Source organism: Electrophorus electricus, chromosome 17 (genome assembly GCF_013358815.1).
Source record: "Electrophorus electricus isolate fEleEle1 chromosome 17, fEleEle1.pri, whole genome shotgun sequence".
NCBI classification, from domain to species: Eukaryota; Metazoa; Chordata; class Actinopteri; order Gymnotiformes; family Gymnotidae; genus Electrophorus; species Electrophorus electricus.
Genome location: NC_049551.1, coordinates 17,302,408 through 17,329,449, shown reverse-complemented (window position 1 = coordinate 17,329,449; position 27,042 = coordinate 17,302,408). Strand labels below are relative to the sequence as shown.

General features: G+C 47.4%; 2 protein-coding genes across 10 annotated transcripts; one reads left to right on the top strand and one right to left on the bottom strand.

Annotated features, from left to right (window-relative positions):
• The first annotated feature begins 924 nt into the window (after positions 1–924).
• ogdhb (oxoglutarate dehydrogenase b) lies at positions 925–20,278 on the top strand. 7 transcript variants are annotated; one of them, XM_035535378.1, is made up of 24 exons: positions 925–1,025; positions 1,886–1,939; positions 2,196–2,559; positions 4,674–4,838; positions 5,509–5,611; positions 9,127–9,242; positions 9,481–9,635; positions 9,771–9,917; positions 10,029–10,119; positions 10,430–10,609; positions 11,499–11,627; positions 11,901–12,080; positions 12,179–12,331; positions 12,418–12,520; positions 12,914–13,042; positions 13,595–13,745; positions 14,328–14,455; positions 14,556–14,734; positions 14,817–14,888; positions 14,969–15,094; positions 15,470–15,542; positions 15,919–16,082; positions 16,197–16,351; positions 16,482–17,650. In XM_035535378.1, the coding sequence occupies exons 3-24, from the start codon at positions 2,329–2,331 to the stop codon at positions 16,600–16,602; spliced, it is 3,051 nt and encodes a 1,016-aa protein (XP_035391271.1). In that variant the 5' UTR covers positions 925–1,025; positions 1,886–1,939; positions 2,196–2,328; the 3' UTR covers positions 16,603–17,650. The 7 variants fall into 7 exon arrangements, with proteins under 7 accessions (XP_035391271.1, XP_035391270.1, XP_035391273.1 ...); XM_035535380.1 differs by lacking the exon at positions 925–1,025 and adding an exon at positions 20,200–20,278 and having other exon boundaries at positions 1,270–1,939; positions 16,482–16,644; XM_035535379.1 differs by lacking the exon at positions 925–1,025 and having other exon boundaries at positions 1,270–1,939; positions 16,482–16,644; positions 16,997–17,650.
• pargl (poly (ADP-ribose) glycohydrolase, like) lies at positions 17,391–26,388 on the bottom strand. 3 transcript variants are annotated; one of them, XM_027020042.2, is made up of 16 exons: positions 26,308–26,388; positions 21,536–21,820; positions 21,215–21,301; positions 21,012–21,101; positions 20,831–20,902; positions 20,641–20,727; positions 20,281–20,441; positions 20,011–20,090; positions 19,615–19,687; positions 19,468–19,543; positions 19,176–19,323; positions 18,963–19,041; positions 18,578–18,686; positions 18,345–18,453; positions 18,114–18,242; positions 17,391–17,918 (listed from the first exon to the last, which is right to left on the bottom strand). In XM_027020042.2, the coding sequence occupies exons 1-16, from the start codon at positions 26,344–26,346 to the stop codon at positions 17,800–17,802; spliced, it is 1,743 nt and encodes a 580-aa protein (XP_026875843.2). In that variant the 5' UTR covers positions 26,347–26,388; the 3' UTR covers positions 17,391–17,799. The 3 variants fall into 3 exon arrangements, with proteins under 3 accessions (XP_026875843.2, XP_026875861.2, XP_026875852.2); XM_027020060.2 differs by lacking the exon at positions 26,308–26,388 and adding an exon at positions 23,202–23,347; XM_027020051.2 differs by lacking the exon at positions 26,308–26,388 and adding an exon at positions 22,845–22,926.
• Positions 26,389–27,042: the final 654 nt, after the last annotated feature.

Sequence of the window (27,042 nt, the reverse complement as noted above, 5' to 3'; positions counted from 1 at the left end):
ATGTTCCTTCTAATTGATCCTTATCTGTTCTTCCAATGTTCTCTCTCTTTCTTTGTCTCTCCCCTCCCCCTTACAACTTAAGCAGATGTGTTAAGATGTTATCAATATGTTAACAATAAAAAGAAGAATGCAAACATGAGTAGTTATCTTTCCCTCTGGGGACTAATGGAATTATACACCCTGCAACTCATCTAGTCTATGTAAATGCACTGCCTTCACAGATCTGAATGAAATAACAATGGTGTGTGGGGGTGGTGGTAAGTGATAAGGATAATGACAAAGGTGAATTCCATTTCAAACAAGGCAAAAAATGGGCACTGCTGTCCACAGTGCCTGAGAGCTGTCTGCACAAATCTAGCGAAATGGCCCACATAATTACTTCATGACTTGTTTTAACGAGACCTTGTGGGTCTGCTTGTGTGCTTAATTACACTGGACAGTTTCTGACTGACTCATTTATTTTTAATATTTGCTATGAGCAAAGAATTGACTTATGCTGAGCAGTAGTTTGTAATGTGCAAATGACGGCCAAAGACTTCCAGGTCACTGCTGCCCTCACCAGCTTTATCTGATAGTGATGAATATTGTATAGGGCTGGTGTCACTACCTTCAGGAGCACTGCGTATTTGGGAAAGAAGACAAACCTGACTGCGCAATTTTTTTGTTAAACTTCTTTTGTTAAAGAACCAAACAATACTTACTTTTATAGCATAATTGGACCACGGCGATACATAATGTTGCAATCAGACCTGTAATACTGTGGTAAAAGAAACTGAAATGACAGGACTGCGGATGACGCCCGTAAAAACCTTTGTCAGAGGACACGCCTGCACGTGATTAACGTGGTTACTTTGGACGGCGCGTGTGCTGACGTCACACTCCCTCATGACGCAAGGCCCCGACCTCTGTAGCCACGAGCGCACGGTGACGGCGGCTCGGGAGCGCAACCAGCACTCTTCGCTCAAACGGGCGCTCATTTTAAATGACATTAAACGACACATCATCTCACTCAGGGCGGATCGGAGGTAATTATCCAGTTTTCTTAACTCCATTCCAGCAGGACCGTACTCACTAACTAGTAAATACGCGCGTTTCCTAACGTTATCGCGCTAACTTAACGGCGCCTAGTCCGCGTTCACGGCGCACACGCCGGTAACCGTGATCGTCACTATAATAACAAGGTAGGCGCGTGATCTCGCGTGAGTGACGGAAACCGCTCGTGAAAGATCTGCACTAAAGCAGTAGCTCGCGCAGGAATCTTTTGTCCCACGAGCAGTCCCTAATTGCGCTTCTTCAGATAGTTAGCCGGTTAGCTTTCTAACCGTCGGCTCGGTAGCTGCCCGTTAATGTTTGAGCTGTCTAGCAGTACGTTTCAGTCTTAGTTGTAGCCTAGCTAACTGGATAATTATTTAATGGGACCAAATGGTCTGCCTGGCTCGTATTATCGTCTGAACTTCTGACCAACTAACCGGCTGTCAGTCAAGCTCAGACTGTTGTCTCCTTATTTATCCAGAGATTTGGGCTGCGGTTACTATAATGACCATTTCTGTTTAAATAGTATGAACGTAACGTGAGAAATGCCGCTAAATATTCATCCGATTGGGGACTCCTAGTTTGCTCTCTGTAGCTGCAGCTCTTATAACTGCTGATAAGCAGGGAGGCTGTGGTGCGTGTTTTTCTGGACACGGCTAGTTTTTAAAAAGTTTGGCTCTGGAGGTTAACGGTGCACGATCGATCGAGATGCGTCCATCACATACTGAGATACGGGCTCCATGCGTTAATTACCAAGCTGGCTTTCTCATACTGTAGCTGAAAATACCAGGAACAGCAGAGTCCTGTGTTATACAGCGCTTAGTAGAGATACTCTCGGTAATGCCATCTACAGAAGAGCCTGCGTTAAGATACATCACTGGGAATCAGTTGTACAGAGTACAGGAAGGTAGGTCAGAAACCATACTGATCCACTCCTTTTCCATGATGAATGTTCTCTCTGTGCAGACGGAAATCTCTCCTTCTTTGACGGATTTGAATTGGTAGCTACTATTCTCTACTTAATTTCTAACGTGTTTGGAAGACCTTCCTCACATGTTTGACTGCTGTTTTAAGGGGTTTTGCTATTAGGGAACCCCTCCCTTTGTACGGCTGTACTTCTGCCACACCTGTAATGTTAAATGTGTGAGCTTTGGTGTTTTTAGGCCTTCTCACAGCTGGTGGAAGCGCTAATCCCAGGAAGACACGTGCGTGAGAAAGAAGGGCTCTGATCACTTTTCTCCGAGGACAACCTTATCGAAGCTTCCGTTCCGGAGCGGCAAGGGGGAGACTCTACAGATGTACCGTTTAAGGACCTGCGCTGTGCGGCTCTGCCCACTCACGCCTCCCAAGCATGCCCGGAGCGCTTCCCGCCAGAGGCTGGCAGTGGGCTCGGCCCAAAGGACGTTTCAGCTAATCAGGTGCTACGCGGCACCCGTCTCCACCAAGCCCTTCCTCAGTGGCAGTAGCTCCAGCTATGTGGAGGAGATGTACTGCGCATGGCTGGAGAACCCCAAGAGCGTGCATGAGGTAAGACTGCCAACACAACAGCAGGGCCTGACGGGCCTGACTGGTCTGGCTGGTCTGCTTCCAGCTCGGAATCTAATGCTTGAAGATTCCGAAAGGAAAAGTAAAATCTCATTTACTGGAGTCCTTAATGTGGGTTTCTAATTCTCGACATTTTTTTGTGCCATTCTGCCTTGTCAGATAAGAATCTGCAACTTTGACATTTGGTAATGAAGAAAGAGAAATGGGTTTAAGCTCAGCTAACACTGTATGCTGAGAAACATTTTTGAATGACTTGTCAGTGAATACCACTGCATAGCCCAAACATTGCTGCATTAAAAAAACAGAATATAACGTCTTTAACTTTGGTGGCCATTCTGTCCCTTTGGCTTTTTTGGCCACCACAAGGAAAATAATGGATTGAACTGTGGATAAGTGCCCAGCTCACTTCCTCCATTACGTCTTATGGATGGAAGACTGGATGTTACACAGCTTCCAGTGCAGCAGGACAGGCTAGAACAGGCTTCTGCCGTAAGCCCACAGTCTCCCAGGGAAAAGCGCAGCTCAACAAATAAATCAGAAGCTGCTGAATACACGGCCCTGAGCTGTTGAGCTGGGCTCAGAGCATGGGAGGAGGGTTCAGTACTTCCTGTTTGGCTCATCTGGTCAGCTTTCCTCTGATTCCTTTATTCTCAGTGATGTTAGTGAATGACTTTACCGCTCTGTGTTTTTTGATTTTTCAAAAGGTTACAAACCAAAAAAAATTGTACATTTAAAATATAAAAATTTGCTTTATATATTAAATGTGAAATGGTTCTAATTGCATTTCAATGGAAATCAGCGTATGAGCCCCAGTGGGCAGAAAACAGGGATGTGGAGTCAGAACAGTGAAAATGTCGCAGTTGGAATACTTGTAAAGCTGACTGTCACAAGAGGAAGCCATGGTTCTTTTGAAATATCTCGTTCTGCAGGGCATTATGGGAAAACACTGCCTTAACATACATGCGCATGAACCACATTCATTGGCCAGTATCTGCCTAGTGTCAGTGTGCACATGGCACCAGACCAAGACAGGGCGAATGCCGTGTTAATAAGTTCCAGTTGCACTTCGGTGATGTCTGATTGTATAACTTTGGTTGTTTTTGTGGCCAGAAGGCAAAAAGAAATGTGTCCATAAACTCTGAACTGTCACGTTTTTGGTGATTTATTTGGTTCGCTGAGAGAAAATGACTGGCCTCCAGTCATTGGCTGGTTTCTGTAGTTGTCTCCTTTATGTGGAGGGGAAATTACTTCAGCCTTGCGACCTAAAGTTGGTTAAATGCAAAAATTCCTAAAGTAAATTCCTAAAATATGCAGATGCTCCATTTGTAAGAGGATACATGGGGTCAAACATACAAATCATTGCGCAGATCATGTCGGTCTTGTGTCCCTGTTCTCTCTCTAATTCCTTTTGGAAGGCGGTGTATTCACTCTTTGGCGCGGGGGCAAACGTGAGCACAATCGTATGGAGCTGCGGTTGGGCAACGGGCCCTGATGTCACGCAGGCCGCCAGACTGGCAGTCTGCACTGGTGTGGGCATGTGTTGGCATGGCAGGCACACGGCCTCCTTCAGCACCACACCCACCAGCACACGTTTAACCCGCCAGGCTGTGTAATGCTGCAGAATCCAGCAGAGCTTTCACCAGACAATGACATCACTTAGTTTGTATCGACCGACCAAGGTTTGGCTACGTGAATGCGTAGTTTTATTGTTTTGTTTTGTTTTTGTTTAATTTGTTTTTAAAACGTGCTGGAGGTCGTTTGATTCTTCATGGCTTGCTCGTAGACTCTAAGCCAATCAGACTAGGGTTGCAGTTGTAGCTGGTTTTGTAACTTCGATGGCCCAGCTTGCGTAACCCTGCTGTGTTGCGCTCCTGTCAGGCTGACTGAAGGGCTGGTAAGACAACCTTGTGCCCTGACACAATCATCCATGTGAGATGCCCTGTCAGCGTTTAAAGGCAGCTGATGAGGCTTGTCATCATAGCGTCTCACAACAGCCTTGTACCTTGAACCCTTTTGGCATATATTTAGGTTTGTGATATCAGTTTATTGTTGTCTTCATTTTTCTTTCTTTTTTGGGTTTCCGTCTGGCCCTCCAGTCTTGGGACAGCTTTTTCCGCCATGCCAACGCAGGTGCCACCCTGGGCACGGCCTACCAGAGTCCGTCTGCCCTGGGCGTGAGCCTCTCTGCTCTGCCTCAGCCCAGCGTGGAGAAGCTGGTGGAGGACCACCTGGCTGTGCAGACCCTCATCCGGGCGTACCAGGTAGGGCTGTCCCACACCAGAGCACACAGGCACCTGACCACCCTCAGCGCATTTGTATGTTTCCATTGAATGTCGACTCGTGCAAATGGGTGAATGTGTTTCTGAAATATTAATACAGCGTGGCGCATGTTTCTGATTTAAAGTGCAATGGAATCACAGTGTGTGCAGTGAAGGTTTCAAAACAAAAATATGTAACAGTGTCAGCCAATAAGAATTGCACTGTGCTTCCCCATACTGATATACAGCATGGCAGATATATCTGTATATAAAATCTAACATGAAACAGCTACCAGTTAATGTTAGCAGAGTGAGCTCAGGTACATGGGAGCAGTGTGCTGCAGAGCTCAGTGCTACGTGTGCTTGGTCTTTTGAGTGCTGTTGCCTTGTCTGCAGGTGAGGGGTCACCACGTGGCCAAACTCAACCCACTGGTCATCAGTTGTGTAAATTTTGACCAAGCCCCAGTTACAATGGGGCTCCATCAAGTCGGTGAGGATTGCTCGTGCAGTGCAGTGTGTTTTGCTCATACACCTCCGTGAGGTTCCCCCTGCCTTTGGGCTACTGCCTTCTCTCTTCTTGCTATGGCTCCTTCTGTCCTGTTTCTCTCTCTTCTTTCTTTCTTTGACTCTGTCTCTCTCCCTCTGTCTCCCCTGAAATCCTGCATTCCTACAGATACGTGGGCACCACATTGCCCAGCTGGACCCCTTGGGGATTATGGACGCCGATCTCGATTCATGCGTCCCCACAGACATTATCACGTCTTCTGATAAACTTGGTGAGGTAAACTATCCCTGTCGTGAAGGGAGATTCCTTTGGGATGTTTAATTCTATATGCCCCGCCCTCTTCCACGCCAGTGTCTTCTCCGCCTCCGCACCGAGATCGCGGCGCCCTGGCCCCTAACGTGCATGCTGTGACCCCACCAATGGTTGCTTGCAATGGGTAAATGTAAGATGGCCCATTCAGAAGCTGAGCGAATGGCCGCCCTGGCCCTGGGGGGGGGGGGCTCAAACATGGGCTCAAACGTGAGTGGCACTTCCGGTAGCCAGTGCCCATGCCTCTTGCCATTCTGACTGGAGTTGGCCCGCTGTGTGTTTACCCATTGGAAGCCGTCCTCGTGACCTGGAGCAGTATCAGCTTCTGTTGTCATGCTCTTCAGCTCCAAGCATGTTTCTCCTCTGCCGTCACACTGAGTCCTCCCTCTCCCTTCTTCTGGAAACTTCCACAGGCTGCCACGTCGCTGTTCGAGCCCACACCATTGCATGTTCCCTGCTGTGACTGGCTGCCTCTTGCTCACTTTGTGCCATGCTATTGTCATTCCCGTTGAGTTTTCTCTCTCACACCCACACGAGAGGCTGCGATAAAGATAATGAGAGAAGCTATTGTTCAGTGGTCCATGAGTGATGCAGTGACATGATTTTTCACAAGCGTGGATGAACAGGTGGCGTATCTGTGCTGTTCGTGACACTTTGCTGCTCTTACAACATCAAGACAGTAGCTGTTTGTGCTCTTTTTTCCCTTGTGAAATGTGACTTGTGTTTGATTTAAGTGATCCTGACCCTTCTAAACGGATCGTGTTTTTTAAATTGGCATAAGAGATTTGAATGTCTTGGTCTGTCAGCAGGCTTCAGTCCTAATCGCATCCATGTAGCTTCTGACGTTATTCCATTTCTGCTTCTGCTGTCTTTTTTTTTATTTATTTTTTTATTTCAGCATGCCCGTTATCTGTAATCTCCGTGTGTGCTGTTTCTCCGTCCACGGTCCAGGCCGGAGTCCGCGCTCCGTAGCGTGTAAGCGGGGGCTGGGGGCGGAAGCTGCTTTCTCGAGCTCCTGACTCAGCCTGTGTGCAGAACGTTGGGATCTGCAGTCAAACCACAGCAGGCTGCACAGGTGGGTGTCTGCAGCTGAAGCACGTCTGGTGCAACACAGCGACATGCTGAGTCTGGGGAAAGGGCTGCGTGTGTACCAGAAACGCACCAGCGCTGAACTGTGGGACCATACCTGCTTACGAGGAATTTTCATCTCAGCTCAGTCTCTGAAGTAGATCAGGCTACTTTCAGGCTTCTGTATTTTCAGTGGTAACTGGGGCTGGATGTTGGAATTGTCCACTTTTTTACAGGACTGAACAAATTTTGATTTCAAAAGTAGTCTTATTAGTCAAAGTACACCATTAACCAGGTTTGTTTCAAAGTGTAGCCTTAAGAATGGCTGTCTAAATGACACCAAGCAAGCATGCAACGTAAAAATGGATTCATTATACCCATCCCTAGTTACAAGCCATTTAGGAACAATGATATTTACTGCAGGACGCACAGACTTCCTCGACAGGGACGAACATTTATTACATAAATGACAGCGGCACTCGCACGTATTACAAATACACCTCCAGGCGGCGTGTACACGTAGAAAAAACACACAGCACGGCAGTGACTGGCGCCCACCCAGTACCACGCAGACCAGGTGCCAGCAAGGGAGACCTCGCAGCAAGAGGGAGAAAGGCAGCTTCCCTGCCTCTCTCGGGACAGTCCTGTGCGCTCCAACAGACTTTGCACCTGTGCAAACAAAAGGCGCAAGCACAAACACACAATAGCGCCTTCACACAAACATAAGACGCTGTGACGTGGCGCCCGTCGTCCCCGCAGGCGCCTTGACGTGTCTGTGGCCTCAACGGACACACGGGGGTGCACGTCCGCCCCGGTTCCAGACGTGCTACCGCCCCTTACGGTCCTCCTCTCCTCCGTCGCTCTAGGAGCGTCCCAGAGGCGGTTTGCCTCCGAGGCTTTGGGCAGACCCAGGTGTGTGCAGGCGTGGCCACAAACGAAAGTCCTCCTACTGCACGTGGCTGGCCAAACCACGTGAGTCGCGGGAGGCGAGCGTTCCGTGACAATCAGTACTTTTATTATACTCAAATTCTAATACTGTCAAGGACAAATATATAGATTGAGTTAAACTCTTTTTGTTTAATAAATGTATGGAATTGTGTTGTATTGGTGGAGCTACTACCAAAGCGCCAAACAAAGATTCTCTTTTTACTCCACATGTCTAACAGTTTTTAAAGGTCAGTTGTGTGACCTACCTGGTGTGAGTCGGGTAACATGGCTAGTCCTAACTTCAGTAGTTATGTATCTGCTGCTCATGACTTATTAAACACAAACCCCTTTGCAAACAGCCAGCTGCCCAACCCTCAAATGAAGCTAGAGTGTGCAGTCTAGCTGTGTACCCGAAAGATTTACTGTACAGTCTTCAGTATGAGTTTGAAACCGCTTGCATACGAGGTCGTGTTGTACTATTGTGTTGCGTGTTTAGTGTAACCCTTTGCTTTGACTAACGCTCTGCTTGGCCCAGTTTTTGGCACGAGTCTTTCCTTTTCTTTAGTTTTTTTTCCAAATCAGTTTGAATGTGGGTGGTAATGCTGGCCTGCAGGTCAGGGGTCATCATGGCACCCTGTGTCACGTGTGTGATGGAGCTAAAGTCCCTGACGTTTACTCTCAAAACTGATGCTTCTGTAGTTTCAACCTGCAAGCATTTGTAAGGTTGGGCAGTAAGGCATGCATTACGTATGCGTAAAGACATCTTCATGACACATGGTGCAGATCACAGTGGTTTGTTTCTCTGAGATTTAACAAGTTTGAAAGATGTACTGCATCAGCAAAACAGTGTTTTATAATGTTTTATCGAAAACCAAGGCAGAAAAGTGATGTCACACATTTAGTATCTTGTCATGTCGTGAGTAATGCTCAGTACAGGCTGTTTTGCGAGCGACGCTCCACCCACAGGTCTTGGTATGTGTTTCTGCAAGTCAGTTATTGGCCTGTCACACTGTCTGCTTTATGCAGTAGAAACATTTTTGCAATAGTGTCTGTGTCATTTATAAGCTGAAAAACAGACTTCAAAATTAAGCCTCAGTTGCTTATGATCCCCTTGAACATGTATTTTGTGTTTTGAGCATGTGTGGTCGTCACCCTGTATTTGGCCGATCAGCTTCTAGTTCTCCTTTCCCCCCCTCACCCCATCGTCTTTTTAACTACTTGCACATGTTCCTCTCTGCTCCTCTCTAATATCCTGCTGTTCTTTCACGTCCTTGGTCAACCTCTTACACTCGTTCTGCCCATGTGTGTTTTTCCAATCGTTTGTCAATGCCGTTTCCTAATCGATGCACTTAAGATTTTTTCCCCCCAAACACTGCTTTCCTGTTCTAACAGAATTTTCTCTCCTTTGTGTTTGTGTTGGCCATGCTTGTCCGTTCTACACCCCCTCGCCTTCCCCGGTTGTGCATGTTTTCTCTCTGGCAGGTTTTTATGGCCTAACCGAGTCACACCTGGACAAGGTGTTCCGACTCCCTAAAACAACCTTCATCGGAGGCAGCAAGGCCGCCTTGCCTCTCCGGGAGATCATCCGCCGCCTCGAGGTACACACCCCGTGTCCCTTAAACCCCCTTATACCCAGACACCTGTTTACACGATTGGTTCACCCAGACAGTAAAATGACTGTAAACGATACCCTCTTGTTATCTCAGTCCTGTGGCGTTGTCTTCGTTGTGGGTTTCTGTTATGGTTATGAGCTCATTTGGTTAGCGCTGGACGATCAGAAGTCTTCCCACATCCTGGTAGCATGTGGTTTCCAGAAGTGCTGCTCCCTGCCTGCAGATGGCATACTGTCAGCACATTGGTGTGGAGTTCATGTTTATCAACAACCTGGACCAGTGCCAGTGGATCAGGCAGAAGTTTGAGAAGCCTGGTGTCATGCAGTTCACCCTGGAGGAGAAAAGGACGTTGCTAGCCCGCATGGTCCGTGCCACCAGGTCAGTCCAGCCGGTTGCTGGGAGTCGTCCTTTTCAGCTAGTCTGGCTCCAGTTCTGTGGTGCTCTGTGTGTGTGGTATGATTTGGGTTTGTGCCATTTCGTGGGCTGTACTCAACAGCCTGTGCTTCTGAACAGGTTTGAGGAGTTCCTGCACAGGAAGTGGTCATCAGAAAAGCGATTTGGATTAGAGGGTTGTGAATCGCTCATACCAGCACTGAAGACCATCATTGACAAGTCCAGTGAGAATGGCGTGGACAGCGTCATCTTGGGCATGTCCCACAGGTTCGTCTCCTCGCTTGCGCTGGCTTGAACGCTTTCGACGGTTTAAGTGACGCCTGATGGCATCTGGCTCCCAGTACCTGTGTCTGACCTCCTGTACCCTCTTCCCAACAGAGGTCGCCTTAATGTGCTGGCTAATGTCATTCGTAAAGAACTGGAGCAGATCTTCTGTCAGTTTGACCCCAAGCTGGAGGCTGCAGATGAGGTTGGCAGTCAACCCTAAAACAGTCCTACCTGCAGTGGGGCAGGTCTGAGCTGGTTTTAGATCAGCCCCGTGCAGTAGGATTTATATCAACAAAACCTCCAAATTTCTCTAATGCTGTAGCATGTCCAGTACCATGCCTGTGTCCTCTGGATTGTTTTCATAGTGACATACTTTAGATTCTGTAGACTGCGTATGTCCCGGTAATTGGCATTTGTGGAATGTAAACCAGGTCGATCTCATTCTCAGCTTTGTCCCATCCTCCCCCACCCTTTGCTCCTTGTTCTGTTTCACTTTCGCGTCTCCCTGCCAGGGATCCGGAGACGTGAAGTACCATCTGGGGATGTATCACAGGCGGATCAACCGCGTGACCGACCGCAACATCACCCTGTCGCTGGTGGCCAACCCCTCTCACTTGGAGGCCGTTGACCCTGTGGTGCAGGGCAAGACCAAGGCTGAGCAGTTCTACTGCGGAGACACTCAAGGCAATAGGGTCCGCACTCAAGACTCAGAATTTCACTCACGGGTTATAGAACTCACATATTTAAGCTCTTAACGTGACAGGTCCTCTCCACTGGGCACAGGCGTAAAGCGCTGTTAAGTTGAGCTCCGGGCTCACTGTCCTCTCGGATCAGATCGAGGAGCCCGTTACCCCTGGTAGCGAGCTGAAGCAGGCATGTTGTATCTTTGCCAGAAAAGCTCTAACATGGTTTCAGAAGGCCCCAGTTCAGGAATATCAGTAATTGGTGCTACATGTTGTTTCATTGAGTGTGTGTTTAGTGTTTTGGAACAAAATTGAGTCTAGGTACTTACATAGATACATAGATGCTAGCCTTAACTAGTTACTTGAATAGAAATTTGAGTTTTGCTGAACTACTATCAGGGATATGAAACTTGCTGGTAGTGAAACCATAGAATTCAGCAGTAGAATTCTCAGGTGACCTCACTCATGAAGGTCGTTTCACTTTAGCTTCTATTGCCCTGTAGATTGTGGTGAAGATATAGAGCTGCCTTTCTCTAGATGAGGTGTGTGGGTGTGTGTAAACTAAGTAGATAAGCCCTACACAGAGATATTTTACATTCCTGTGTTACTGCAAGCTGTAAAGTCACGCTTGAGACTTGAGATGTTTTGAAGCGTGCACATTCTCACACACACACACACACACACACACACACACACACACACACACACACTTTGTGTGACCGGGACTTGACCTTTTGCTATTAAATTAGTTGTAGCTTGATGCACCGTATCAGAGACTACAGCATCCCTGGAGAATGGGTGCAGTTTGCATGCTCAGTAACACTGTTGTGCTTGATTTGCTCACTTGGTTTCCACACCACCTGTATGAGCTCGTTTTGCACTGCCCCTCCCCTCCCAGGTGATGTCTGTTCTGCTTCATGGTGACGCTGCATTCGCAGGTCAGGGCATCGTGTACGAAACCTTCCATTTGAGCGACCTTCCCTCCTACACGACTCACGGCACGGTGCATGTGGTCGTCAACAACCAGGTTCAGCTCCCTCACCTTACTCAAACAACCCCCTCAACACACACACACACACACACACACACACACACACACAGAGACACACTGTGTATTATAGAAAACCTTCAGCTCCACAGATCACTTTCACTCTTCTGTGTTTTTGCCTCCTCTTGTACAGTAAAGTCCCTGTGACCCATTTCTTTAAAAAAAGGCCTTTAATATTTTGGTTCGTTGTTTTATCCTGATGTCGGAGATGGTTGAGCATTTACTCCAGCCACGCCTGCTGTCTCCTCTCAGATCGGCTTCACCACGGACCCACGCGTGGCCCGCTCCTCCCCCTACCCCACGGACGTGGCCCGGGTGGTCAACGCTCCCATCTTCCACGTGAACACCGACAACCCCGAGGCTGTTGTATATGTGTGCAACGTTGCCGCCGAGTGGCGGGCCACCTTCCACAAAGACGTGGTGGTGGACCTGGTGAGTGAGCCCCAGGCAGCTGCTCTGAGCCGCTTTGGTTCTGGTCGCGGGTGTTCCTTCCCAAACGTGACAGGCGGCGTGATTGGCTGGTGTTGCAGGTGTGTTACCGGAAGAACGGCCACAACGAGATGGACGAGCCCATGTTCACGCAGCCGCTGATGTACAAGCAGATCAAGCAGCAGAAGGCCGTGCTGCAGAAGTACGCGGAGAAGCTGATGGCGGAAGGAGCCGTCAGCAGACAGGAGTACGAGGTGAGTCCCGAACGCCCCACCGGGACCAACGGGGCACCATGGCTCCCTGCACGCACGTTAACGCTTCTGGAAATGTGTGCCTTCAGGAAGAGATCGCCAAATACGACAAGATCTGTGAGGAAGCTTATGCTCGCTCCAAAGACGAGAAAATCCTTCACATCAAACACTGGCTTGACTCGCCCTGGCCTGGTACAGACACCTCCAACCACACAGTTACAAAGATGAATGAATGAATGCATGAGATGAAATGCTACCTTGTACCTGTGCTCACTGGCAACTCTAATACAGGTGAAATAAGTTTAAAAAACATTAACAGACTGTCGCTTTTCTGTCTGCATTAGCCACTCCAGGCCCTGACGAATCTCATGGCTGAGTGGGTTTAATGTTTTTGGATGGCAGACGGTTGTTCAGACTGCACAGTGATGTGGTGGTGGGTGCTGAGGTGATTGTGCCGGGGACTCTCCTGGCTGGCAGCAGATGAGCTCTGGGCCTCACGCTCGGTGATGCCAGCCAGGCTGCGGAGGGCCCGCGTGTCATGCTCCCCATGCCTTTGACCCAGGAACAATCTCGTGTGGCGGGCAGGTTTCTTCACTCTGGACGGCCAGCCGAAGAGCATGAGCTGCCAGTCCACGGGGGTGGAGGAGGAGGAGCTCGCCCACATTGGCGGAGTGGCATCATCCGTGCCTGTCAAGGACTTCACCATCCATGGAGGTGCGCTGAAGTTCATGCACAACCTCAGTGTTTACATGGCAAAAATTTAAGCAATGTTTGTTATAAGGTGCATTTTAGAAATAACAAGCAATTGGGGCGTTAAACAAGCAAGTATTTAATCAGAATAAAAAATTGAGCTTGAGTTCCCTATTTTCACTGGAGCACTATTACAGAGTGAAGGAGCTATCTGAAAAAACATCTCCCCAGCTACCTGTACGCCTCCGTGTAGGTGGATAAAGTGGCCAAGAGGGACAGAAATGCTTCAAGAGGTCGTTGAGATGCTGCAATTTAGACTCCTGAGGGCTGTAAACATCAGCAGCAAGACTGTCATCAGTGCAAAGTGTGCAAGTGAAATGAGCGCCAGATGATCACACACTGGCTGCTGTTTGAAACCCACTGAGGTTTACTTGGCGACCGCATGGCAGGCAGCCAGGAACACGTAGCAGTAGTGTAATCTAGAGGCTAGAAACAGCTCTCACATGTTCTCCTGTCCTGAGTAAGGGTGGGGTGGGGGTAGTCTCTGCTGGCTTTAACGCGTCTCGTCTCTCCGAGGTCTGACGCGGGTCCTGCGGGGCAGGGGGGCCCTGGTGGCGAGGCGGGCCGCAGACTGGGCTCTGGGAGAGTACATGGCCTTCGGATCGCTGCTGAAACAGGGCGTCCACGTGCGTCTCAGCGGGCAGGACGTGGAGCGCGGCACCTTCAGGTTCTCAGCCCCTCTCGCCCACGAGGGAGGAAACCGCTCAACCTCACACACACCCCGATCGCTATAACGTACAGCACGGAAGAGTCGCCGTGACAACACAAATTCAGCAGAACCTTTTAAAACCATAAGAGACGCTGAGAACTGCATAATAGGATAGTGAAAGTGTTCTATCACTTATAAGTGTTTTGCTTTTTTAACATTTCTTTTGCACAAATAAGACCTTTTTATGGACTGTACTTTAAATAGAGAGGACAGGAGTGATTTGAACCATCAGTACGAGTGACTGCAGTGTTCATCACCCCTGCTGTGACTGATTCATTACCACTGAATTTGCTTGCTGATCAGATGATTCTGGAGAGTTGTGGTGTTTTTTTTTTTATGTCAAGGTCATTATCATCATATGCTCTTATTTAACGACATAGAGATGACGTACGTCAGTCTGCACTAAGACATAAATGCTCTTAGTGTTCCAGATTAAGAACAGATGCAATTTTGCAATTCAAGATGTGATTCAGCGTGGCTCTGCGGTGACACCTGTCCAACTCCGTGGACTTTGTCTCAAACTGTCCCTCCCACCCACAGCCACCGCCACCACGTGCTGCATGACCAGAACGTGGACAAGAGGACGTGCATCCCCATGAACCACATTGCCCCGGACCAGGCCCCGTACACCGTGTGCAACAGTTCCCTGTCTGAGTACGGCGTGCTGGGTCAGTGCCTGTCCGTCTTCCCTCTCTCCAGGCGATGACGCAGATGGTGCGCCGCCTGCTGACCCTTCGTCAACCTCTGCCCCTTAACCCCACGTTGTAGGTTTTGAACTTGGCTTTGCGATGGCGAGCCCCGATGCCCTGGTACTCTGGGAGGCGCAGTTTGGAGACTTCCACAACACTGCCCAGTGCATCATCGACCAGTTCATCTGCGCTGGCCAGACCAAGTGGGTGCGCCAGAATGGCATCGTCCTGCTGCTCCCCCATGGGTTGGAGGGAATGGTATGTCCCGTCTCTCCTCTTGCATCCTCTCACCTTACCCAGCATCCGTCCTGCGCTTTAAAATGTGTCCTGATGCTTTCAGGGTCCCGAACACTCTTCAGCTCGTCCCGAGCGCTTCCTTCAGATGTGCAACGACGACCCTGACGTGTGTCCCGTAAGTCCTGCAAGGCTTCCTGCTGCAGTGGGTCCTGTGGATCAGAGTGCACTCTGAGGCTCTCCCTTTCTCTGTTTTAGACCCTCACGGGTGACTTGGCCATGCAGCAGCTGTACGACTGTAACTGGATTGTGGTGAACTGCTCCAGTCCGGCGAACTATTTCCATGTGCTAAGGAGACAGATCCTCCTGCCCTTTCGCAAGCCGGTGGGAACCACGAAGCCCAAACCCTCATTCCCGCAGCTCCTATTCAGCACGCATTTAGTTTCCCAGATTATTAACCACAAACCCCCACACCTGGTAAACTGGGACTTTAGAGGTCCGCCAGATTTAGTTTGACATGAGCACTGGTCCTGACCAACCTGCCTTTGAGGGTTTGTCCCAGCGAGTTCCCTGAGCTTTAATAGGCTTTAATAGGCACCTCATGTCACATGACCCTGAGACGGAGCCAATCAGACTGAAGTCACCAACATAAAGGGGTTTTTTTTTGTTTTTGTTTTTTTGGAAATGGCAGTGTATGTTGTACATTTTATTTCAAACACAGTCAAGTTCCAGTCTCTCACTTCTTGTCTCACCTCACAGCTCATAATCTTCACGTCCAAATCCCTATTACGCCACCCGGAGGCCATGTCTAGCTTTGACGATATGCTACCAGGTAAATTGTTTCAGTTTCCATGTATGCAGTTGGCAGATCCTCTGTAACTCGCTCTAGATAAGAGTAAGTTGGAGTTGCCCACAGAGACGTTATGGCCTGGCGTGGTGCACATGCAGGCTTTCGTGTGTCTACATCCCAGTCAGACATGATCTAACAGCAGTTTTCATCTGAACCTCTGTCACCGGACTGCCGTGCTTTTATTCTACTTGTTCAGTGTTCTTTGAATGTTTTGCTTAACCCCTCGCGTTTCTGTATGAGCTCTGTGGATGTGCGTTCACAACTGTTTATTAAGAACTAAGAATCACTAAAATGTTTTTTATACCAACTGTGCAGCCCTGCATAGTTTTGTGCTAACACTTGGTGAACATGTATGTAGGCACATACTTCAGGCGTTTGATTCCAGAGGAGGGCACGGCGTCCCACAATCCCGCTGGAGTGAAGCGCATCGTCTTTTGCACAGGGAAGGTTTACTATGACCTGGCCAAAGAGCGCAAAACCAAAGGCCTGGAGGAGACTGTGGCCATCACACGCATTGAACAGGTGCCTCTCTCTCTCGACACATTCGTGTCTGTTTAGCCTAAGAAACATTACCTTCTGGTTTTATAGACAAAACTGCGTAAAAGTTCACCTTGACATGTTTGGATTGGTTGGCAGCTCTCCCCTTTCCCATTTGACCTGGTGAAGCCGGAGCTTGATAAGTACCAGCAGGCGGACCTGGTGTGGAGCCAGGAGGAGCACAAGAACCAAGGCTACTACGACTACGTCAGACCACGCATCTGCAGCACCATCGACCACACCCGTCCCGTGCGGTACGCCTCCGTCACCCCTGCGGCCATCGTTAGAAATGAAAGCCCACCTCATCTGTTCTGCAGCATCCCCACGAGTCCCGGCATTCCTACTAAAGCTCGTTTCTGTGTGTGCATTTGCTCTGGTTCTTAGGTATGCCGGACGTGAACCAGCTGCCGCTCCGGCCACTGGGAACAAGAAGGCCCACCTCGTGGAGCTGAAGCGTTTCCTGGACACAGCGTTCAACCTGGACGCCTTCCAGGACCAGCCCTAAACACTTCCTCTACCCCAGACGCCCCAGTGCCCCCCCTACAAGGTACATCCCTTTAGCCTTAAAGACGCCGCCGTCCGGAACACACTGGACGCTGCCTCCCCAAAGCCTCCTCTGATACTGAGGCCCAAGTTCGTCTAAAGAACATTGGGGAGGCAGAGCAGATGTTCCAGATGGGCAGTATCAGTGGACACTGACTGCATGTGTTTACGATTTTTGATAGCTGCAACGTTCCATGAAGTATGATAGACATTTGGCAACATGCAGTTTAACGATGCTAGCAGACAAACCCTGCACAAGCCCCTTTGGTACCTTGCGCTGTTTCTGGAAGACTTCAATGCTTTTAATGTGTTTGGGGGCAGTTCTTTCTTTTAAAATCACTGTTTACATATCAAAGCACAGAAACAAAAACAATGGAAGGTTTCCAAACCTGGTCGGATGCGCTCTCATCTCTAGCCTGGAGGACACGTCCAACTTCTGAGGATGTGCAGCGGATGAGCTGGCTAGCTTTCACACGAGGGCGTAAAGCAATGGACAGTGTTTTTATTCAGACAATTCTGCAGATGATGATGAAGGTTTTGTGCTTGCAGAGAGTGATTTTAGATTATACGCTTCACTGTGATCTGGAAACAAGGCCGGCAGTCCAGCAGGTCCCCAGTGTGGATCAGGTAATAATTCAGGTGCTGAAGAGGAGGGAGGATGACGGGGACCCTCACCTCCTCCTGATGCGCATGTCTGACCTCAGTGCCAAAAACACTGCAAACGTTCAGGAGAACTTCAAGCAAATGCCATAAGATGAAATATTTTATTCTTTTGTAATTTGTCAATACAAGATAAGGCTGCACACCCAGCTGATCTCTGCAGGACAAACAGAAGGGATATTTGCTTACTAAACTATCATAATCCTTCATTCAGTAAAGGCATTCTCTTCATTCAAGTTGTTTGCCCTTACTGGCTCACAACTGTTCACAACTTTCACAATGAAAGACTTTAATTTCCAGTTATAAAAATGTAATCATGATGATGCTTTATTAAAGGAATAAGCATGCTGTTTTTGTAATGAGTTTTTGTATTTTTTTTATATTTTAGTTCAAAGACTATAATTTTAGGTTGCAGCCTGTTCTCTTTCTGATTTCTGTGATTTTGATTACAGTGCATCTCTGTCGCTGTGCTCTGGACTCCAGCGTGTCTTCATCTGTTTTACAGTTGGCTAGTGTGAACACCTGCTGCCTCTGTAACGTACTCGTACAAGCCCCTTGGCTGCCGTGGATGCTGACTGAAGTGCTTACAATAGTCGTTCAGTATCTGGTATAATTTACCTGTGGGGGGGGGGGAAGAGATTTTCATCACAGTCTATTGGTTTTAAACTACTGCACTACCCCAACACACGCAGTCAGATGTTTAGGAGGGTTCTTATACACACGTGTGTGTGTGTGTGTGTGTGTGTGTGTGTGTGTGTGTGTGTGTGTGTGTGTGTGTGTGTGAGAGAGAGACAGCGGTGTTGTGGTACTCACCCACAGTTATGCTGTTGTTCTTCAGGTACTTGTACATCTTCTGCACCTCCAACGCTTGCTCCTTGTTTCCAAAGGTGAAGTAGGCCAAGTCCCGCTGAGCCACGGCTGCGGCCATCATCTGGATAAGGGCTTGCACAGGCCAACCTCACAGTCAGGACCTCCCCACACTGTATGAGCATTATGTTAAAAAAACACGTGTTCTCCACGGTATGGTTGGGTGCTGGGAATCACCTTTGAGCTTCGGGTCTCCGTTAAAAGCCCCACATCCCCAGTTTCCCGTTGCAATGGCAGGGGTGTAGTCAGCAGGAGTGTTGGGATTTCTCCGGAAGCCAACATAGGCCTTTAAAAAAAAAAACAACAACAACAACACGCAAATGCTGGAGAACGGAGCCTTCCACGTCGGGCAGAAGACCGACATGTCACAGAAGATGGGATGCGCTCAGTGTTTCAGAGAAACGGTTCACCTTGTTGAGCTCTCGTCTGATGTTCTCCTTGGTGTACTGCTCCCTCGGGTCCTTGAAGCTCAAAGCATCGATTGCCACAATCTGACAGTAACGCCGTTTCCACTCGTCTCTGTAAGGAAAAGGGGGCAGAACAGTTGAACGCCACCTGCCTTTGTCCATCCATGAAGAACAATGCACACGGAGGGGAAAGAGTAAATGAAAGTAGTTGAATCATTCCATGAATTCTGATTTAAACACATCAAAGACTGGGAGGTTTGAGTGTTTGGTCCGGCCTTCAGAGCCAAACAACCTTCTGTCTTGCTTTTTCACTTCGTACACATCAAATGAAGTTTTCCTGAAACATGTTGCATTTCAAGTGAAGCGTGGTAGTCAAAGGCCTGATTACCTCTTGGTGTTATCTACGTACGGGCCTTGCCATTCAAAGGTGTCGCTGTAGCCGTAGGAGACGCTGTACCTCTGGATCCCTGAGGAACCAGTGAAGGAAGAATTCAGAAACTGGCTTACTGCTCCTAAGTAGCTTGCCTGCACTTGTGAGCCTACTGGTGTTTAAGACAGCAGGTAAGACTACTTGTGCGTGCAGCCCTGTTTTGGAACTTACCCGTGATCTTCAGGCACTCGTTGTCAGCCAGTTTCTCTGTGAAGAGCCTAGCTACAATCAGCTCCGGGTTCATGAGGAAGCGAATCTCCTCCTGGACCAACCCTGCTCCCAGCACCCCTCCACCCACAAATTTGCAGGCGAAGTCAACCTGGCCAATGTGAAAGGGATTATAATGGCATCATGGGCGCAGAGGGGGAGAAACACTGGTTTCAGTAGTTGATGAGCTATCTGTAGTCCAGGTGAACCTAAGGTAAGTCTGTTTCATGGTCCGTTGGTCGCATCAGTAACAAACCTGTAGCATGCCTGCGCCCTCCTCTTCAATGGTGCCTTGCGGAGAGACGTGAAGGTTGGTCAGGGTCTCGGTTTGCCTAAAGTCAAACTCATTCTGTCAGAACTGTGCGGTTTCATCAGCCTCGCCAATCAAAGGAAAGTCACTTGCCTTTTCCACTGTGGGAGGTCTGGCAGTGCAATGCAGATCCTTTCAAAAGTGACTAGTCCATCAGGTTTCGTGTCTGTACATGAGGATAACGCCAATGCTGACTAAAGAAGGGTGTTTTTATTTTTAAATACAAATAGACTTGACAAATGAGTTGATGGCTAAGGACGCCCACCCACAAACTGAACTTTTATCTGGAGACAGTAATGCCACATTTTCTTCTCAGTTTGGTTTTGACATTAATGACTGACAGCTGCACATGTGTCTTTTGTTATTATCATTAAATAACTTTATTGTGAAGTTCCTCTCTAGCTCCTGGTTCCACATGGAGAACCGTATGAGACAGGGAAGAGAATTGCAGACACCCTACATTATAAGATGCTTTTGTGAGTCAACTACCTTTTCCTGTTACAGTGTTGAAGTAGTGGAAAATTGCCCTCAGCTTCTGAGTCTTCCTCCTACTTGCATCACCAAACAGCCTGTGCGTGTGTACGTGCAACACGAGGGACAGAAGCATGTGTAAGGCATGCAAACAGCTTATTCACACTGAAAACCCTGTAATGCGTTTTATACTTTTGCTGTATGCAGAGGAGAGTACAAAGTGAGCGGTGAGAACACATGGACTATAAGGATGAAGTATTGCGAGTGGCACGAGAAGGCGCGTCAGACCTGCTGAAGTTGATGGTGGGAAAATTGGCGTATTCGCTCCCATGTTTCATGGTGTTGCGGTGGGGGAAGGTGCAGAAGAAGGCGTTGGCCAGCAAGCAGGAGATCTGTACCTGGGACAGCGTTATGGCATGGCTGTGGTTCTGCTTCAGCAAAGGGATGGGCTACAGACGGACGCACCAACACAGAACGACAGGGCTTGAATGATGGGGCTAAACGATGCAACGTAGACGACTACATTGCCAGAGTCTCGTATGTGCATGGCTGGCCTATTTGGGGACAGAAACAGGGTGGAGGAAAATAAAAATGTTTGGCATGAACCGGAGACACTCAAGCAGAGCATGAAGATAGTTGAGGACTTACATGTTTGATGAGATCTGGAAGTTCCAGGGCCAGCTGGGCCATTTTAGAGATCACCAGGGAAAAATTGTTCTCCTTTTTTTGTACATCCTGGTAAACAAAGTATAATATAAGACACCCATGTTACACATTTAAAGTGATTATATCTATAGGCAATCATTGATGCGGCCTTGCATTCTGGTAACTCACTGACCGTAACATAGCTGTAAAGGGCATCGAATGGCCACTCCATGCTGTGTTTCTGATTGTAGGAATTAATGGCCATCTGAAACAACAGGAGGAAGCGTGTGTGTAGCAGTGCGTTGGTGTTCACATCTGAGCCCAGTTTCTCACAGGGCAAAGAGAATGCAGGTTTACATTACTCATCATCATACCTGTACGTCTCTCACTTTAGAACCGCCTGAGGACAGTTTCTTCAGCGATTTTTGTACGACACTCCAGCGTGAATCCATGCTGGTCTTTAACTATGCAGAACACGTAACGAATACTGATAATGAATAATAGCTACTTATGGCATATAATGAGAAAGGCAGAGACATTTTTACAACCTGGTCCTCAACTAGGGTTGCATGCTTACGTTAAGCAGAGGTAGTTTGACATGGTTACTGTCCCAAACATGATGACCCTTGTAAGGAACCAGTCTGCCACGCTGAAACTGGTCTGTCTGTCGAGAAAAAAAGAGCGAAGGGCGAGACGAAGTTACAGCAGTCCATGTGCCTGAACTCACATCCTGAACTCGTGCTGGTCACGTTTTCAAAGTAATACTTACACGGGGAAAAAAAATTCCCAAGACAAGTATTTTTGCTCTGAAATAAATAAAAATAAATTCATCCTGGCTCTTCACCTCGTGACCTTTCATATGATTTGAGAAGAAAACGTCAAAAGTGAGGACCCTTACATCTATAAGCACAGTGTGGCATGGGCTGGGGAACAATGTATCTAGTTGCAGGTGGCAGTCAGGCTCCTTCTTCAGCTCTTTGAAGGGAAACATGTCTGCCGGTCTTCTGCCAGCATCCTGGTGCGGCCCCGAGCTGTCCGATTCCGTCCTGGAGTTGTGATGGTGCCTTTGATGTGGCGACGAGCTGGTCGACGACCTCTGGCTTGAATCCGATTCGCCGCTCTTGTCCTTGTGCACTTGCTTGAGACATTCATTCACTTGTGAGCTGTCATTTTTATGAGCCATCTACCAGGGAAGAGGATGAATGGGCCAATTTTAGAAATGTTAATTCAAGCATTCATCTACTGGGAATCATGAAATTGAATTTCACTTTAACATATTGAGATTGTGACCGTCTCAAAATAAAGGTATCAGTGTCTTTAGGTTGGTGCAAGACAGCCCTTAAAAAACTTATTAGCTGCATATCGTGTAGCCTACATCATTGGCTGAGAGTGTGGCACTAAAACAGACTAACGTATAAAAGCAACATGAAAATATATTGTTAAAAACCAAAATTATCAAACATAATATTTAATAAGTTAAAATACTAATTTCATTCAGATTTATGTATAAAATCATACAAGAATAAAAAGGACACTTAAAACATCTTTGCCTACATTTTCACTCTTTACTCATACAATGTGCACAATACACTATTATGATCTAATTCACAACTGGGTCTAATGCATTCATGTTTGTTACAACTGCATGTCATGATTGTGTTATCTCAGATACCTAGATAACTATAACTAGCTACAGTTAACTACAGATAACTAAATACAGACAACTAACTACAGATAACTAAACACAGACAACTAACTACAGACAACTAACTACTGATAACTAAGTACAGACAACCACAAATAACTAACCACAGATAACTAATTACAGATAACTACAGACAACTATCTACAGCACTGTTTGTTTTCTGCTAGCTTGTTTAGCTGTTTAGTTGATGCGTAGGTTACTGCACATCTAAGTTTTCCGTTTCTGTTGCCAGCTGCATTTTACACTTCGGACCGAGAACTGAGACGAGAAACGGACGTAGAAATGCGTGTCGACGTTTGTTTTAAACAGACTCGTAGAGTAACGATCTAGTCCGGTATCACGCTTTCGATATCGTACAACTGCTATAACTGTTCATAACCGTTAATAGCGGCTATAACTTTAAACTTCGTGCTACTCGGTTTAGCTCACTAGCTATCTGGGACGTAGCCGTGAGCCTCGCTAAATTCAGGAGGTTATGAGAGGAGCTTGTGCGGCTACTTACGGTTTCAGCCCTGCCTAAACTCGGAGAGCCGAGTGTCTGCAGCTAAAACGAATGTGAAAGTGGACCCAGGAATTGGTTTGAGTCACAAACGTGGAGGGTTGGACCAAAGGTGAATATTTTGCCACACAAGAATTTGTACAAGTTAGCTGGATAGGTAGCAACTTACAGAAAAACTAGCAAAAACGCAAAATTAAGTGATCCAAAAATGATCAAAAAGTGCACAGAAATCTTGAATACATTAATCAAATACAGTCGAGTAAAACAAACATTTCTAAATGCTGCCGCAGCCGCAATAAGAACAATCACATATCGTCATACACATTTATCTTCCATGTGAATAGATTCTCTAACATCTACCTTAATGTTTCATAAGCGCGTCTGCCCTGGTAAATGTGCATACACTGGTATTTAATATCAGCCTGCTGAGGACGTCCATAGACGTCTACCACTGAACCTCAAAGACGATGAAGAAATTCCGACCCTTGAATTCAGATTAATGGAAGCACCAGCGCCCTGAAGTCGCGGTCCTGAGGCGCAGCTATTTACACTCCTCTTTGGACCGACAGATGGCGCTGCAACGCAAATTATTTTGATGACTTAGTTTCATGGGCTTATTATTAGAGAGGCATATGTTGTTAATGAATACTATATAAGTACTTTAGTATTGCACTTTTATTATCCACACTATTTTGTGTTTTGAAAGTGTTATTATAAAGCTTCTCTTTTCTGCCACTGCCCAAACAGTGTTAATGTTGCAAACATTGTCTGCATATTGCCTTGCTAACTAACGCAATCCTGCTCCTTATTCACTGTTAAGAATGACCAAAGTCCTCTGACCTCCTCTGCAGGATGCCATTGATAGAGAATCACCTCTAGCAACCAGAACAACAGTCCACTTTGAATGTGAAAGGCTCTCCCTGTCTGAGTCACGTGGTTTGTCGCAGAGGGGATTTATTTTCTGCAGTGATTCTCCACTTTCTGACCTGTCACATGATTGGAGTCTTGTCTTAAGCTTGTCCTATTTCTGCTGCTCTAAACAACTTTTGCCTAAATTTAGACCTCTATCTACCCCTTCAGGCCAGTGGACTGATTAAGATCAAGGTTATTGCAGATTTATGTGTCTGTTACTCTGTTGTCAAAAAAGCCCCTCTGCTCTGTTCACTAACCCTGAGCATTTAACTGAGATCTGAGTTACGTTACACCCTGACAATATTTACTACAACAAAGATTCATTTCGGCGTACATCTGACAGGAATCACGACGCTCTTCGTTAGCGTGCAGGGAACCATCCTTGCTGACATACTCTCCCAAGCCTTTCGTATTTTCAGCCTAATCAGGAGTGCCACTGCATGACGGAATGGGACAGAATGTCCGCTTCAATCTCCGTCACTCTACCTGATGGGGCTCTTAGCGTCCATCCGTGTTATGCCACCTCGTGTTACCTGCAGGCTGGCACAACCAGCAGTGCCACTGCCACCATAATACCACCACCAACTGTGTTGGAGCTGACTTTTTACAGATAGAACAGTAATGGAGCCATTAGATATATGAACTTTGTTACCATGTGCTGTACTATACAGAAACGGCTGACATCGTAAAGTTTGCATCATGTCAGGTTCACGTCACTTTCGTCCGCCTATTTTCCCATTAAAGAACCACTCTGCATTTTAATGCAGGAGCTGTGATTTCAGTGCTGCAGTGTTGTCTGTTTGTCTATCACTGGTTTGACTGGGCAAAGGTGGGAGAGAGCAACTCTCTCTTCCCTATCCAGCACCCCCCCCCCCCCCCCCCCCCCCATTGCTGTTATTGTCGGTCAGCCACTTCCCAGGAATGTTCCTCTCCAGGCCAGGGAGAACTCACTACAATGGAATGTGGAGTGCGGCCCCTCTGAAACACAGTGTTGACTTAAAAAGGCCAGAAAATGAAATCAAACATTCAAACGTTGGGCTCCTTGTCCCCTCAGCTCGTGCGCGTACTGTTCCAAGAATCTCACTTTTCTGTGCTATACAGCATGGAGATGCAGCCTAGGCAGCAGCAGAGATAAATCTCTTTACCAAAAAAAAAAAAAAAACCTCAAAAAAACAAAAAACAAACAAAAAAAACCAAACAGCAACAAAAAATACATCTGCAGCAGAACATCCATCAGTTCGATGTAGCTCACGCATTGGGCCAGAGGAGACTATGACAGCTGCATGCTGGACTCGAGGGCGGGGTGGTGTCAGGGGGTGTAGCTTGCGCTGCTTTTTGGCAGTGAGATTCCTCTTTGTCTGTCTCCTTTCGGCGAAAGGGCGCACAAGGGCCGACAGCGACACAGACCCCCCCGGCCAGGGCCACGGCGAGCGATTAGCCAGAGCTTGCGGAGTCACAGGGGCCGCATGGCGTGCCGCACTCGTCAGGATCAATAACAGGCTGCTGCTTGACCCTGATACAGTGGCCTGCGCGCTCGTCAGCTCAGGGAGGGAGGTGGTAGTGAGAGGTGCAGTCAGGGGAGTTGGTTCTTCTGGCCTATGACATTGTTAAATGACTGCAGTGGATGCAAATGGGGGGATGCGGCAGGTCGTGGGGGAGGGGAGACTGTGGGAGGTGGCACTGACATCGATAGTGAGGAGAAAGATGGGGGGAGGCTAAGAATCTCAGCACCTGTTTCCAGGGCAACAGGGAGCTGCTGAGCATAAGTCGGACTTATCCCCCCCCCCCCCCGCACACACCCCTTCCCTGCTGCACTGGCCTCATGCAGAGATGCAGACACTTCAAATGAATGATCGTAACACACACACACACACACAATGGATAATATAGATGTCTTCATGTGAGCCGTGTTTTGTTTTAATCCCCTAGGATGTAAATAGTTTCTCACATCTAGCCAACCTTTGTATGTGTCTTAAGCTCCACTTGTTTCCTTTTTAAAAACTGAGTTCTGATCTAATTCATTGTATGCATAAAAATCGATATTGCTTGCAAGGTTTTAATGCTTTGATGGGTTCTAATTTGCCTCCTCATTACCTGGTCAGCTGATTCCCTTTGTTCTCACCACCTCTGACAAAGAGCTCGCTGTACTCACTCCCTACAGCACTTGTCTGGCTCCAAACCTCTAGAGTGGCTTTCAGTCACGCTCATCAAGACTGCACATCTATTGTTCTTTTCTCAGCAGCTTGAGTCTAGCCCCAGTACTCTCTCTCTCTCTCTCTCTCTCTCTCTCTATACCTCCCTCCTGCTGTCTCTCTCTGCTGGATAATTCCCATGATATGTTCTTGCCATCGGCATGGAGCGTACCATTTACAACAGGGGGAGAACAAAGGGGAAATTACAACTTTCTAGGTCCTTTGTAATATTACTGCAGTTCTCCTGCTCCTGCTGTGGTGCAGTCCCTTAGATACAGCAAAATGCTTTGAAACTAGTAATATAATGACACCCTTTGTTAATTAAGTACAAATGATTGCTACGCCCTACATCTCCTACCCACCTCTGAACTGTAGTAGTGCAGTCTATTCCCTCTTGGCATGGTAAAGTGTGTGTTTTATTGACTCAGTGTCTTAAGGGCAGTTCTTTTCCTCTTTTTCTGCAGATATGGCTTTGCCCTGTGAAATCTTAACAAGATAGAACAAGGAAAGAATATCAATTACACTATAGCAAGAGTGAGGGCTTGACAAACAAAGGCAATACTGCTATAAGCACACGCACGCACGCACACACACACACACACACACATTAAAACACAGAGTAAATAAAGATACTTTATGATATCAGATTCGTGACGAGCATGTGTGACAAATGCTTGGTGGCTTTAACCCCCCCCCCCCCCCCCGGTTTTTTTTTGTTTGGTTTTTTTTACAGTTTAACATGATACTGCCAATATCAAACAGCACTGCTGGCTATTGCTAGACTAACATCTGTTCACACGGTTCACAACTGCTCCCAGAACCTTTCTGGTGATCTACACAGAGAACACAGGTTTTAACTAAAGATAAGAATATTCTGTATACTAATTAAGTGAAAGGTAGACCAGCTTCAGAACATGCTTACCAAAGGGGCACAAACAGTGTACCTACACACAGCAGTGCATTCTTGTCTGCCATTTTACCTATTTATAACCACGATAATTACATATTCATATTATCATCAGTTGATGTCTGTCCAGAGCACTGAGACATTTTTTTTCACCAATGTATCATTTTCAGAACTATTCTATGCCTTTCTT

Excerpts from the sequence above, each read along its gene's own strand:
- ogdhb (XM_035535380.1), top strand. The coding sequence starts at position 2,329 with ATGTACCGTTTAAGGACCTGCGCTGTGCGGCTCTGCCCACTCACGCCT. Across the intron at positions 9,918-10,028 it reads ATCTTGGGCATGTCCCACAG|AGGTCGCCTTAATGTGCTGG; the intron begins GTTCGTCTCCTC and ends TCTTCCCAACAG. Across the intron at positions 13,043-13,594 it reads GGACTTCACCATCCATGGAG|GTCTGACGCGGGTCCTGCGG; the intron begins GTGCGCTGAAGT and ends CGTCTCTCCGAG.
- pargl (XM_027020042.2), bottom strand. The coding sequence starts at position 26,346 with ATGCCAAGAGGGAATAGACTGCACTACTACAGTTCAGAG. Across the intron at positions 21,302-21,535 it reads GCCACACTGTGCTTATAGAT|ACAGACCAGTTTCAGCGTGG; the intron begins GTAAGGGTCCTC and ends TTTTCTCGACAG. Across the intron at positions 20,091-20,280 it reads CCCACCATCAACTTCAGCAG|GCTGTTTGGTGATGCAAGTA; the intron begins GTCTGACGCGCC and ends ACACACGCACAG.